The sequence below is a fragment of the Temnothorax americanus genome, unplaced genomic scaffold, assembly GCF_048541705.1.
Source record: "Temnothorax americanus isolate GAGA-0224 unplaced genomic scaffold, ASM4854170v1 Scaffold5, whole genome shotgun sequence".
In the NCBI taxonomy this organism is placed as follows: domain Eukaryota; kingdom Metazoa; phylum Arthropoda; class Insecta; order Hymenoptera; family Formicidae; genus Temnothorax; species Temnothorax americanus.
Genome location: NW_027509657.1, coordinates 2,482,775 through 2,494,957, shown reverse-complemented (window position 1 = coordinate 2,494,957; position 12,183 = coordinate 2,482,775). Strand labels below are relative to the sequence as shown.

The 12,183-nt window shown below is 37.8% G+C and overlaps 4 protein-coding genes across 8 annotated transcripts in view; 2 read left to right on the top strand and 2 right to left on the bottom strand.

Annotated features, from left to right (window-relative positions):
- Positions 1-4,202, top strand: part of LOC143904068 (uncharacterized) — a 56,327-nt gene extending 52,125 nt beyond the window's left edge. For all 5 annotated transcript variants that reach the window (XM_077418315.1, XM_077418314.1, XM_077418313.1 and 2 more), the window contains 4 exons: positions 279-1,049; positions 1,340-1,506; positions 1,593-1,792; positions 2,188-4,202. In XM_077418315.1, the coding sequence (XP_077274441.1) occupies positions 279-1,049; positions 1,340-1,506; positions 1,593-1,792; positions 2,188-2,226 (1,177 nt within the window). In that variant the 3' untranslated portion in view covers positions 2,227-4,202. The remainder of the gene's footprint in view (positions 1-278; positions 1,050-1,339; positions 1,507-1,592; positions 1,793-2,187) is intronic.
- On the bottom strand, positions 3,824-6,966 carry LOC143904070 (uncharacterized). The gene is made up of 5 exons (XM_077418319.1): positions 6,684-6,966; positions 6,167-6,338; positions 5,607-6,072; positions 5,195-5,421; positions 3,824-5,036 (listed from the first exon to the last, which is right to left on the bottom strand). Exons 1-5 carry the CDS (start codon positions 6,790-6,792, stop codon positions 4,958-4,960), a joined length of 1,053 nt encoding a protein of 350 aa, XP_077274445.1. The 5' UTR covers positions 6,793-6,966; the 3' UTR covers positions 3,824-4,957.
- Positions 6,967-7,457: 491 nt separating this feature from the next.
- Positions 7,458-9,998, top strand: LOC143904255 (SAC3 domain-containing protein 1). The gene is made up of 7 exons (XM_077418799.1): positions 7,458-7,871; positions 8,139-8,330; positions 8,511-8,672; positions 8,742-8,996; positions 9,115-9,255; positions 9,365-9,554; positions 9,634-9,998. Exons 1-7 carry the CDS (start codon positions 7,807-7,809, stop codon positions 9,721-9,723), a joined length of 1,095 nt encoding a protein of 364 aa, XP_077274925.1. The 5' UTR covers positions 7,458-7,806; the 3' UTR covers positions 9,724-9,998.
- A 480-nt stretch (positions 9,999-10,478) lies between these two features.
- On the bottom strand, positions 10,479-12,038 carry Med4 (mediator complex subunit 4). Its single transcript, XM_077418800.1, has 3 exons — positions 11,738-12,038; positions 10,946-11,469; positions 10,479-10,860 (listed from the first exon to the last, which is right to left on the bottom strand). The coding sequence occupies exons 1-3, from the start codon at positions 11,803-11,805 to the stop codon at positions 10,691-10,693; spliced, it is 762 nt and encodes a 253-aa protein (XP_077274926.1). The 5' UTR covers positions 11,806-12,038; the 3' UTR covers positions 10,479-10,690.
- Between the last annotated feature and the right edge of the window lie 145 nt (positions 12,039-12,183).

Sequence of the window (12,183 nt, the reverse complement as noted above, 5' to 3'; positions counted from 1 at the left end):
TTTGTCGCAGTGGGTAGAGAATTGTAAGTTTTCAGTCAGGGCGATTTTTCTCGACAATTATCGCGTACAATTTTGTATTTTATCTTCTTTTGTCGGACAATACTAAATACACAATATTTAAATTAATTCTTTAACAATTAGATATTTAATCTAAACTAGAAATAAGTATTTAATTAGTTATGATTATCGCTCTCAGTTCGCCCATATAATGATAACACAGTGATACAATGTAATTATTAATTTTCTAATTTCTAAATTCGATTTTGTAAATCTCGTAGGTCGGATAAGGACGAGGATATTCCGCCGATTCCTACATCGGAACCGCCTGAATCTCCCACGGAGACCCAGCTGGCCAATCATCAGATTATCAAGGCTCGGCCGTTGACGCTGAAGAAAGTACCGATATCGGAGCAACCGAAGCTGAGATACGCCAAATCCAATGTTCACGTGTCGATAAATCGGCGAATTGAGATGCCCCCGGCCTTCCTGTTTCCGGAGACAGAAATCCCGGCGGATCTCATGCAGACTGAACAACAACAGCAGCAACATCAACAGCAAGTCATCGACACTACGGACAATTGCAAAAACATTATCAGCGACGATATCGACGACGGCGAGAAGCTGGAGGAAGCGGACATCATTGACGCTCTGAATGTCATCAATATAGAAGACAAGCCGACGAAGATGAAGACTGACTCGGAATTGACCGGGGGAATCGGAGGCGAAACGGAGGTAGACGGAGGCAAGATATCAGAGGTAATGAGGAGGAAGAAGGGAAATCTCAAGTCGTCGAGTACGGGGGGCGGACCTGGCAAGGTCAATCTGTCCAGACGGGTGTCGTTCGACCCACTGGCGCTGCTACTCGACGCTAGTCTCGAGGGAGAACTCGAGCTCGTAAAGAAAACCGCGAAAGAGGTCGCCAATCCGAGCTCCGCCAACGACGAAGGCATTACCGCCTTACACAATGCTATATGCGCCGGTCACCTTGAGATCGTCAAATTTCTCGTAGAATTCGGCTGCGATGTCAATGCCCAGGACAGCGACGGATGGTAAATTAACGCATAAATTGTTTTCTGTATAAAAGAGAATTTGCTAAACGAAGATTGATAAAAATATCGTATTCTTCACTTGATTTTAAACTTTACTTGATCGAATTTTTATTTAAAGCCTTGATACGGAAAGAATTTATTATTAAAATTAGAGAAAAGAGATTAGAATTTGGAAATATAAAATTCTTGTATTGCGACATGTATCATTCTAAACCTAAACCAATTATTAGTTTATTCGAAATAACTCAAACCTACTATATAAGCATCTAAATTTAATATCTGTTATGAAGGACGCCGTTACACTGCGCCGCCAGTTGCAACAATCTGTCCATGGTGAGATTCTTGGTCGAACACGGTGCCTGCATTTTCGCGACCACCTTTTCGGATCATGAGACCGCCGCGGAAAAGTGCGAAGAGGACGAGGAAGGATTCGACGGATGTTCGGAGTACTTGTACAGTCAGTATTATCGGAGCGAAACTTTAGCTTGGTCATAATAACAAAGGATGCATTTGTGAAAAAAATCTGTTCTTTCTGACACACAGGTGTCCAAGAAAAATTGGGGATAATGAATAACGGTCAAGTATACGCGGTTTTCGATTATGAGGCGCAACACGCTGACGAACTCTCGCTGAAGAACGGCGACTCCGTAGTCGTACTTCGGAAGGGGGATGATAATGAACGAGAATGGTGGTGGAGCAAACTCGGACATAAAGAAGGCTATGTACCTCGAAATTTATTGGGGGTAAGCATAATCGATTAAATAAAGTCAACATTTTTCCGAGTTTAGCGAAATATTGTAAAAATGCATTTTGTGATAAATTATATCAACAATTTTTGAAAAGTACTTTACATGAATATTAAAAAATAAATTGCTAAATGCTAAAATATATTTTAGATATAAAAAATAAGTTTCAAGTGCAAAATTTTATGAAGGAAAAATAAATTCCATCTTTAAATTTAATTAGTAAAACATAAACAATACTTTATAAGTACAAAGATAATTTTCGGGTATAAAATATACAAAATATATTAGGAAGTTTATTATAATATAAAATGCTGTATAGTTTTTTGCACTTTAAATATTTTTACTAATTTTAACAATGCGAGGCATTCTCAATGTTGCATTTTATGTTTTAGTTATATCCCAGAGTGCAGCCAGCGAAAGCGGTTGATTAAAAATGCTCGCAGAATATCCGATGATTACCACAGTATTCGATTTGCAGCTTTATCTCGTTAATTGTTATAACACGATACATAGGCACATTAGTAGCGTTATTTAATATAGTATTGCCATCCGAGCGAATACGGATATCGCGAAGCGGGAATCTACCCAATTTTTTAACAGTGTAGTAATATTTTAATTACAGCGTATGTCAGTTTTTCTTATAGTTTATAAAATGAGATTGCGTCATCGTGGATTTTAAATCGGCGGACGGCTACGATTTGCCGTAAATTCGCGAGCTGAACGGATTATGCAGACACACGTCACCCGTAATTATTGACGATACATAAAACATGGCAATGCATTTCTTTAATGACTCTTTCTCTTCTCACGTTTTACATAGGACAAACGTTTTAATAACGGATTGCACAATTGGCCGGATGTCTATCGGATTTTATGGCATTCGTCACAATTTGTAGCTGCATTACACATTCTCAACTCAACTTTCTGTTCGAAAGTTTAGTTAAGAATTGAGAGATGTCTCATGTCTCTTATTCACTCGTAAACCATCAAATTGTTTTCATAGCGACATGTTTTTAACGTGCATTATTCGGATATTGTGTGATTTATTTTGAAAAATTAATTTTATTTGATTGTTTTCTGGGATTGGTAAAAGTGCGCGCTTAGCTTTAATTCTTGTGAAATTTCGAGATAATTTTTGTTAAAAAGGGCTTCCCCTGCCCCGTAGTAAGTTAAGTTTTAAATACGCAAAAAAATTATGGCATATTACTCGTTGTTTAATGTAAAGTGTATTTTACTTTCGTTTTTGTACCTGTACAAAATTTCAATTTAAGACTTAGTTTTTAAGATATCGAATGTCCGAATTTGATAAGTTGTTGGAAAAAAGTAATCGCGCGCGATATTTTTCTTAAGAACGATTGTTTCGAAATTTCACAAATGCTGTATGTCCATTTTTTTTTTTACTGATTTTGAATCACTCTGTGATTTTACGCACGAGCATTGGTTTTACGAGTTTTATCTCGCTTTAATTTGCTTCACCTAAATGTTCAAGTTTAGATGAGGTCAGATTGTTGTTACATTTATTTGCGCAGGATATTTTGATTTATATTGTCGCGGATTTCGCTTTCAATCTCCCGACTTTTTTTTTTAAAGCTGTTCCTAAACGACGCGTAACGTAATCTTGCCGATATGCGCGATGAACGATACGAGATAGCGTTTCAAACGATGTGCAATCATATGGAAAAACGTAAATAGGGTACTAAAGAAATATCGAGGACACGTCTCGATTACGCCCAACCGTACTGTTTCGATAATGCCTGAATGTCATATAATACTTATGATGGGCATGTACAAGACGTCGATCGTAATGATCGTCTCTCGATTGAATAGACCGCTATCAGGAATTTTCTAAGCACCATCGCTATTGTGCCCTTGTAATAGATAAGTACAAGTGTATCATATACGCGAATGCGAGTCGCTTAGAGGATTTCTGACTGCTTGTCAAGCGACATATGTGCCTTTCAAAAGTAATAATGGATATATTATATAAGAAAATACGATATATTATGACGAATAAATTGTTTTTAATAAAAAAAAAAAAAATACAATTTTCGCGTTAGTCCATTCCCTATCAGGCGGTTTATAATAAATGCGTTAGAATTACGCTATAAATACATAGTAACGCTAATTACAACTACATTCGTCGTGTAAAAAAATACTCTCGCAATATATAAAAATATTCGGCGATACAATGCATTTCGGATACCTTAAATATATTAAGTTATAATAAATAGAGAAAGACTGCTGTACAATACAATGTAAAATAGTGCTCGGTTACTTAACATAGAAACATGCCTTTGATTCTATATAGTATATACAACCAGATTATACATCTTCTTTGTTTCAGTGAATTTGTTTTATGTGAAAGAAATAATTTATATAAAAAAAAAGCTAAAATACATGCTAAAATGCATATATGAACAATTCTACGACAAAATTATGATATCATTTATGCAAATGTTATCCCGACAAAATGTAATTTCAAGTTATTCTTATTTACATTCCAACAAATCTTATCAATTAACAAAATTATTTCCTTAAAGATTTCTATTGAGCATCAACCAATTCTTGAATAGCAATCTTTACCCGCTTCCTTCTTTATTATATACCCTTAATAAAATACTTTCCCACTAGAAAATTTAATTTGTACTTGTTTTCTGTACTTTAAAACTGTAACAATTATCGAAAACTTAAAAAATCTCTTATTCATGGGTTAATATAAATTATCGGTAGTTTAAAATAGAAATGTTTTAAAGAGAATATATCAAGACATGTTTTGTATCAGCCAGCGTCAAAAAGTAAACAATATATATTAATAAAATTTCATATATATTATCCACGCGTCTGTATACGTAAGCGCAGTCGTTGACTGGATAAATATATAAATATAAAACATACATATGTTACGTCAATATATGCATATACAGGATAATTCGATTTAGTGTTATTTAAAAACAAAAAAAAAATCCTTTTGTTTTAAATTTTTTAAAAATCATCCGCAACAACTTCATTGTTAATTCACTGGTTATTTCTATCACTGGTTAATTATATCTTATGTATCACCCTGCATACGAATATATGTCAATAAGTTTGATTATCAACGCACCTACGTAGAAAATATTTAAATAAAACTGTCATGCACACGGTATTTTGTAGAAAGGAGGCTCAAGTCTCGTACTTTCCTTCCTTTGCTATCTGTAGACAGATTTGGAAATCTTCGCATTCTGCAGCTATAGTTTTGAGACTGAAAATAATCAATTAATAGTTCATGCTTACAAATTACCAATTTTCTAAATTCTGCGTAAGTCTGATATATACAAGGCTCCTTCGTCTTGTCTGCAATTTTGTTGTAAGAAAGAATGGAGAACAAGAGAAAAGTCGACAGCTCTGTATTTCACGTACCTTTCAATGTAAATTTCCAGAGCCGACGTTTCATAATTTCCTCTTCTTAAAGCTTCGGTACAAAACTGCGACAGACTCTTAAAGCATTGTCGTGTAGAGTTATGAGAACCCTGATTCTCCCACTCTGGTAATTCTCTGGTGATTCTCCATGCTTCTAATGCGTAGCGCATCAGTGAAATCCAGTGCTGAGATTCTTGTAGTATTCTTCCTTGATCGATCAAAGTTTTCTAAAGAAACAAGTCACAAATTAGAAGGATAAAAAAGCTATCATTAATAACTTGGAAATAAGAAGAGAAATAAAACGCAACAACAATTTAACAATTAATTATTCTTATAACTAAAGAGAAAAAAATGAGAAAAAATCCGATGCAAATACGTCTATGAATTCGAGACATCTTGATATTGTACAAACCTGAAACATATCCAGATGTATGCAAGTTCGACTATACGTGGAATCATCCGTCAAATTGGGGACAAACATGAGACTGGTATAAATATTTTGTCGCAGGACAACTAATTTTTCTAACAACGGCTGAATATCTGCAACTGGCATCTTTTTGGAAAGGACATCGCGAAGCTTCTCGTTCTCGCGCAACGCACCGTTGTCCTGCGCGTACACCAACTCCATAATCAATTTCACAAGTTGCTCGTGACTGAGACCACGCAAACTCTTCACCAAATTATCGTTGGACCGCTCTCTCGGCACATTTGTGGTGTTCAACGACACTCGAGAGGGCAACGATGTTTTCTTATTCTCCAGCGTGGTAAAACTGGATTGGCGAGTATCGTTAAGGGAGAGCCTCTTCCTAGCAGCATCCCTCGATACTGCATTTGACGTTGATGGACTTTTAACCGGGGTGCGGTCTCTGGAACTCAAACTGCCGACCAAAAAAAGATTGTCAATCTTCCACAAAGGTACATTGCGTCTTTTATAAACGCATTTATGAATTAACGAATGGAACGCACACATACCTGAGCAGGCTGCGACGCTTGTAGGTATCGAGATCAGGGGACCATACTATAGACCTGCGTCGACCTCTCTTCTGAATGACAAGCTCATCGGGACTCTGGGGCGAACTCCAGTCATCGGGCAGCCTGTTCAGCCAATTCTGCAGCGTGCTCACATCCATGTTACGATACGTTGCTGAAATATATTTCACAAATTGTCAAAACAACACACGTCGAGCTGAATATATACAAATGTAAATTACAAGTCAAACAAGCGAGATAGGAGCATGCGTGTTAACGTGTCTAATAAGTTGGTTCTAGATTTAAAAAAAAAAAAAAGAGAGAAAAAGATATTCCAAGAAAGTCGATGGTTGTGGTTCGCGGGAACCCAACGTTCGAGGTTAGGTGGATTTTTGGAGGGTCACATTCGCGCGAGTTGAATATGCGACAAAACACGTCACACACGGAGAAAACGGGAGACTGTCGTGCGAAATCAAGATGAAAGGGCACGGCGCGACGAGGTTTGGAAAGCGAAACGCACCTGGTGTAGAATTGGCGGGAATCACCAACGGGCTCTCGAGACGCGACTGTCTCGCGCGCGGGGAAGGATCCGGCGTCTCTCGCAGCTGCCTCGCCATCGCGGCGTTCATCGAGGTATCCCCCAGTATCCTTCAACGTCGTCGCGGGGATATTCGGAAAGTTTCAGTCACGGGACCGCAACGAAATCGTCTTTCGACGATGGTCTGGTCGTCCGTAAAGCTGTCAACCGGTGTTATGTGTTATTATTGTCGTTCACCATATTAGGGTGCGTTCGGAACGGACGACAGTGCTGCGTCGCTCAGTCGCTGCGATTTCGTGCCCGCGGCGCCTGCGTATCAGGCGCACACCCACTCCTCCACGCGAGAGAAAAAATATCACTCCCTCCTTGTCGCTCTCATTTAAAGGTGAAATTTCATGGGCAGTAAAAAGCAGCAGCAGATCGTACTGATTGGCTATAAAATAGAGAAGTTCTAGGAACTCGAGAACTTCTCTATTTTATAGCCAATCAGTACGATCTGCTGCTGCTTTTTACTGCCCATGAAATTTCACCTTAACTCGCGCGATTGACGATGTTTTTAGGGTTAAGGCTGATTTATAGAGGCCGCAACCGTTGATTTAAGCCGTAATCTTTAAGAAATTGCAGACCAATCACAGTCGAATGTGAGAAGAATAATCGACTGTGATTGGTCAATTTCTCAAGACGTGAGCGCTTACGTCTGTCGTAGACGTAGACGTGAACTAAAGGCTCGAGTCAGGTACTTCAATTTCGATGACGTGCGAAATCTTGCGTATTTTCGATCGACGTACGTCTCCATGGGAACCGGGGTAGAGTCCGTTGTCAGCATTTTAAGATTATTCCTCGTAATTCGGGCCAAATCGGTATATCTTTTCTCCATGTACGTCGAAAGTGGATAATAGACTTTCGTTTGCTGTTAAACTGTCGCCTCCAGCTCAGCCTGCCCAGAAGAATGCGCGACGCCGGATTTCAGCCGGTTGATCTCGACCCGTACATGGCGTAAATCGTTTGTTTGTTGACGCGGCCTGATTCCCACGTGAATAGTATAAATAATATGTCTCTTAACAATAAAACCTGTGGCGATAAGTAAACGCGTAAAGGAGGCGCAATGACGACCGTCGAGGTAATAGCGGGAAGATGCCTTTCCATGTGTCCGGAAAAAGAGCGACGGATGTAAGTTTCCAGCGATGCAGAAAGTTTATAAACTAAAACTTTGAAACGTGGATTTTGACATCGAGTTTCTCGCGCGATAACGATGTTGATTTATTTTTTTTCTGCTTTTCTTTACATTTAAAAACAAGACAAGATAGTTGGCGTTGTTAGCACCAACTGCAAAAAGAAATTATCACCCGTCTTGTATTTTTATGTGTAATGTGTAACGCGAGATGCGACCGCCGATAAGAGAATTTGACTTCTCAAATCTGGAAATTTTTCATTCAGGAGAGAGAGGGAAGGCTTGTTGCACAAATATGAAATTGACGAGGGTACGAAACACGTGAGAAGACCCAAAGCTGATCCGGCAAGAACTGTAAAATGCTTCAGTCGCTCTGCCGCTGGACAAGTCATGACCGATCCGAATTCGTTGCGCCCGCCGCACGTATTATTATCCACTGTCCGATACTTGTTCACCAAGTAATTTCGCCTATCTCTTTAAGTATGATTCATCTCTGTAAGAGTACGCAAATTACCGCTAAATATTAGCGTTATCAGAAAATGCTTGTTATTCATACCTACGTAATAAAACATTGGAACATTGCTTATAATCCATGGCATCACAACTCGTGTAATATGCTTACACGTATATTGTTTCAGGATAATCACGCGAACGGATTTAGATTGGGCGTCGATATATGACTTTGTATTCGACCGATTGAGATCAATACGGCAGGATGCTGTAATACAAAGAGTCGATATCACCACGAGTATTCTTCTTCTGGAACCAATTGTTCGATTTCACATATACGCTGCACAGAGGTACAAGTTAATTAAATTTATACTCTTTAAAAAATTGAAAAATTATTGTTAAACAGGTTCTTTTTCTAGACTGTGTGAAAGAGCCATTTCGGAATTCGACGCAAAGATAAATAGCAAACATTTGTTAGAATGCATCAAGCAGCTGCTTGTATTGTACGATCAACGAAGTCGTGGAGATGCAACAGATAGTACAGAAGTATACAAAGATCTCGAAAAACTGACATTAAACGATAGCCGGTCAGAGATGGAAGCTATATATATTCTTCTCCATATTGGAGATCGCGAGGCTTTAGAAAGGGCTCTTACGCTTTCGTCAGATTTGAAGTAGGTTGTCAAAGAAATTTAAAAGGATTATTAATATAAATTATATAAGCATTCACACGTGCATTATGAATCTCTAGTATCATTAAATCTTTACATATTTATTTCTTGCGTTGTGCAGAAAATCATCGGCAATTCGATTAGCTACAAGGATATCGCTTGCTTGGTATTTAAGAAACTACGTTTGTGTTCGTCGTCTGGTTAAGCAGTTACCTCCGATACTAGCTTGCGCATTTTTTTGTAATTTGCAAAGCTTCAAAAGGTATTCACTTATTTTTATTACACGTACGCAAAATATTCGATAATAATTATAAAAAGTTATGCTAAGTAATTTATTAAAATAACTAGGTAAGAAATGTATTATATTCCAGAAATGTTCTGCAAATTATGAGTTGTGGCTATAATAGCACAGTATTGACGTTCCCGGGACTGAAATTGCAAGAACTTTTATTCTACAAAGATATAAGTAAAATCCAGGCGGATTGCAAGTTATTTGATTTGACGTTCACTAATGAAAATGTTTTATTTCAAAAAACAAAGTTCAATGAACAAGTCTCGCTGGTTGGTACAAAAATTCAGATGTCATTTATTCTAGACTAAAGTGCGAATACTTTTACTTTCGTTCGTTTTTATATTGTAGGCCAGTCCTGAGATGTATTACGCTTCTGCCACGTTACATAAATTTATGCCAAAAATTCTTTTGGAATGTACCTCTAACGATGAATGTTGAATTAATTTTTATATAACATACTCCTCTATATGCAATTGTGGATCTAGTGGACCTAACAATAAGCTAATGAAGTTTAAACTTCAAGGATATTAAAGACATGTATAATAGATATGTATCGACAACATTTCTTTAAGTTGATGTAATGTTTTTGTTTCTTTTTTTTTCAACTACAACTTTGTTATTCGTTATTAAATAATTACATTAAGAGAACATTTATTTGATTGCACATTTTATACATGTATCTATCTTGGGAAAAGATGGTTTTATAACATGTATAAATAACTTTATATATTAATAATAAATACTTGTTATATGTACTGTGATCGATGCTATAAAGATGATTAGTGAGACAACAGGGCAAAAATAAAAAAGGGTCGATATGACATATCTACTCCTGTCTTTTTCTGACGATTTTTTTGCTGCAACAGCAATCTCCTTTATCTTTGACATCAATATTTCTAATTTCATCGGTTGGATAAGACATTTTCAATATACATTGTGTAATTGTTAGCGTTGTAATTTTAGCGTATGGTAACCGCTGAGCGCGCTAATAAAAAAAAAATAACCGCACATTTATAGCATAATTGCGAACTTTCAGACTGGAAGGATATGGAATTCGAGTCCCATTTCTACAGTCGGGTCGATTTTTGTAACAGATAACCAAAAAGCATTATCTATATTATAATATACATACACATATGTAAGTAAAACTTTAAAGATCTAGGAACATTAGCTTCCAACTAAAAATGTAAATCCGTCACGCTATATCCGTATACTTTTATTATTTATGTTAATTGATATTACTGTAACATTATGCACCGATTATGATTGAAGTTTCTTTTCAATAGTCTTGTCACATTTCATGCAAATAGCTAGAGCTTTACAGAAATTTAATACCTTACGCATTTCAGACATGATGTAATGATATTTATAGTTATTGTTATTTTTAATTGTCATATATATTACTCTATTGAGAATCACTAGACGAGCTACTCGAGGAGTCCGTAGACATAACTTCGACGTCTTCTGTTTCTTGTTTATGCGTATTCACAGCCACGCTACCCTGCCCACCAACCGACATATGAATCTCTCCCGATGGATGCCAGGCAAATTGGTTCGATTGCGAAACGGGTGGTTCTGAAACAACAATGGGGATTACTTGAAAATCTGCTTATTCTTGTTAAGTCAAGCGTGGTATACGTGTATATGAAAGATACTTTACCTCCAGCAGGATGTCCCGCCCTATGTAAATCAGGTATACCTGGATGAGACCCAAGCAACTGTCCGTTTAAAGGTAGATCGCTCAATCGTCCCAGATACCCCAATCTCATTTCGATATCTGTGGGATATGGCCTTCTGGGATCTCCCTGCTGCCACGTTAAAGGCGCGCAAATTGCGTTGGTTGCGCTTATTCTGTGTGCATACTTAATAAGCTCCTCCGAAGGAACCGGTCTTTTATTGGCACGCGCGATAGATTGTAATTTCTGCTTCGCTTGATAAATCGCAGTAGCCAAGATCTGTTCCGCTTCCTTCAGTTGTCGCTGCAGCTGCTGAATATCCTGATCCTGCCTCTCTACCTCAGCTTTCAACGCCTCCATCTTCAGGTTGATCTTAGCTTGCTCGGCAGCCCGTTTCAGCGTCGCCTTTAACTCGTTATCCTTAGCGACCAACAATTCGGTTAAATGAGCGTGCTCTGTGCTCGAGAGTTTTGAAGGCTTTTGAGCGATTGTGTTTTCTATCATCTCCCTGAAAAAGAAAAAAAACAGGACGAGATATATTTAAACTACAAGAAAACATATATGCAATACATAAGAGAGAACAACCTGTAAAGATTAAAATAATCGGTTAACTACAAATTTCTTATAAAATTCTCCTCCGAAGTGTATTCTTATATACTCCAGTTATGTAAAATACCCAATTTTTCTTTTAATTAAGGAATGATATTAATCTAGGAACATTAATTATAATGACGTTAATTAACACCTATTATTTGTAGCAACTATATATAACTTACTTCGCTATTAACTCAATATCGTCCACTAGCGATAGCAGAACTTCTCTCGTACTTCTGCTTGATGCCATCGCGGTCAGTGACGATAACAGGCCGAATTGTATGTGTGAATTCTTTCAATCAACAATTATTTAATTAACACAACGGCGTTCATGTCAATCGCGTGCGCAATTTCCACACTTCTGCTTTAATCTGCTGGCATCCGATGCTCAATATGCTCATCGTACCGTACGGTACGTCCCGGAGACCCGGAGATGCATCGGGATCGGTGGATCGGATGTCTCGGAGGAGTCGGAGTCGGAGGTCGGAGGTGTTTTGACGCGACTCTACAAGGCTCTTCAAAATGTCACATGCTGTATAGCGTATATAGGTTAATTCATAAAGCACCCAGAGGAACAGACCTTGTACTTGACCAATCAGAATCGCTTTCTGAGAACCGTTTGCTTGCG

Excerpts from the sequence above, each read along its gene's own strand:
- LOC143904070 (XM_077418319.1), bottom strand. The coding sequence starts at position 6,792 with ATGAACGCCGCGATGGCGAGGCAGCTGCGAGAGACGCCGGATCCTTCC. Across the intron at positions 6,339-6,683 it reads TCCCGCCAATTCTACACCAG|CAACGTATCGTAACATGGAT; the intron begins GTGCGTTTCGCT and ends AATATATTTCAG. Across the intron at positions 5,037-5,194 it reads CTGGAAATTTACATTGAAAG|TCTCAAAACTATAGCTGCAG; the intron begins GTACGTGAAATA and ends GATTATTTTCAG.
- LOC143904255 (XM_077418799.1), top strand. The coding sequence starts at position 7,807 with ATGACGACCGTCGAGGTAATAGCGGGAAGATGCCTTTCCATGTGTCCG. Across the intron at positions 8,673-8,741 it reads CACATATACGCTGCACAGAG|ACTGTGTGAAAGAGCCATTT; the intron begins GTACAAGTTAAT and ends TTCTTTTTCTAG. Across the intron at positions 9,256-9,364 it reads AATTTGCAAAGCTTCAAAAG|AAATGTTCTGCAAATTATGA; the intron begins GTATTCACTTAT and ends ATTATATTCCAG.
- Med4 (XM_077418800.1), bottom strand. The coding sequence starts at position 11,805 with ATGGCATCAAGCAGAAGTACGAGAGAAGTTCTGCTATCGCTAGTGGAC. Across the intron at positions 11,470-11,737 it reads GATATTGAGTTAATAGCGAA|GGAGATGATAGAAAACACAA; the intron begins GTAAGTTATATA and ends TTTCTTTTTCAG. Across the intron at positions 10,861-10,945 it reads GGCGGGACATCCTGCTGGAG|AACCACCCGTTTCGCAATCG; the intron begins GTAAAGTATCTT and ends TTGTTGTTTCAG.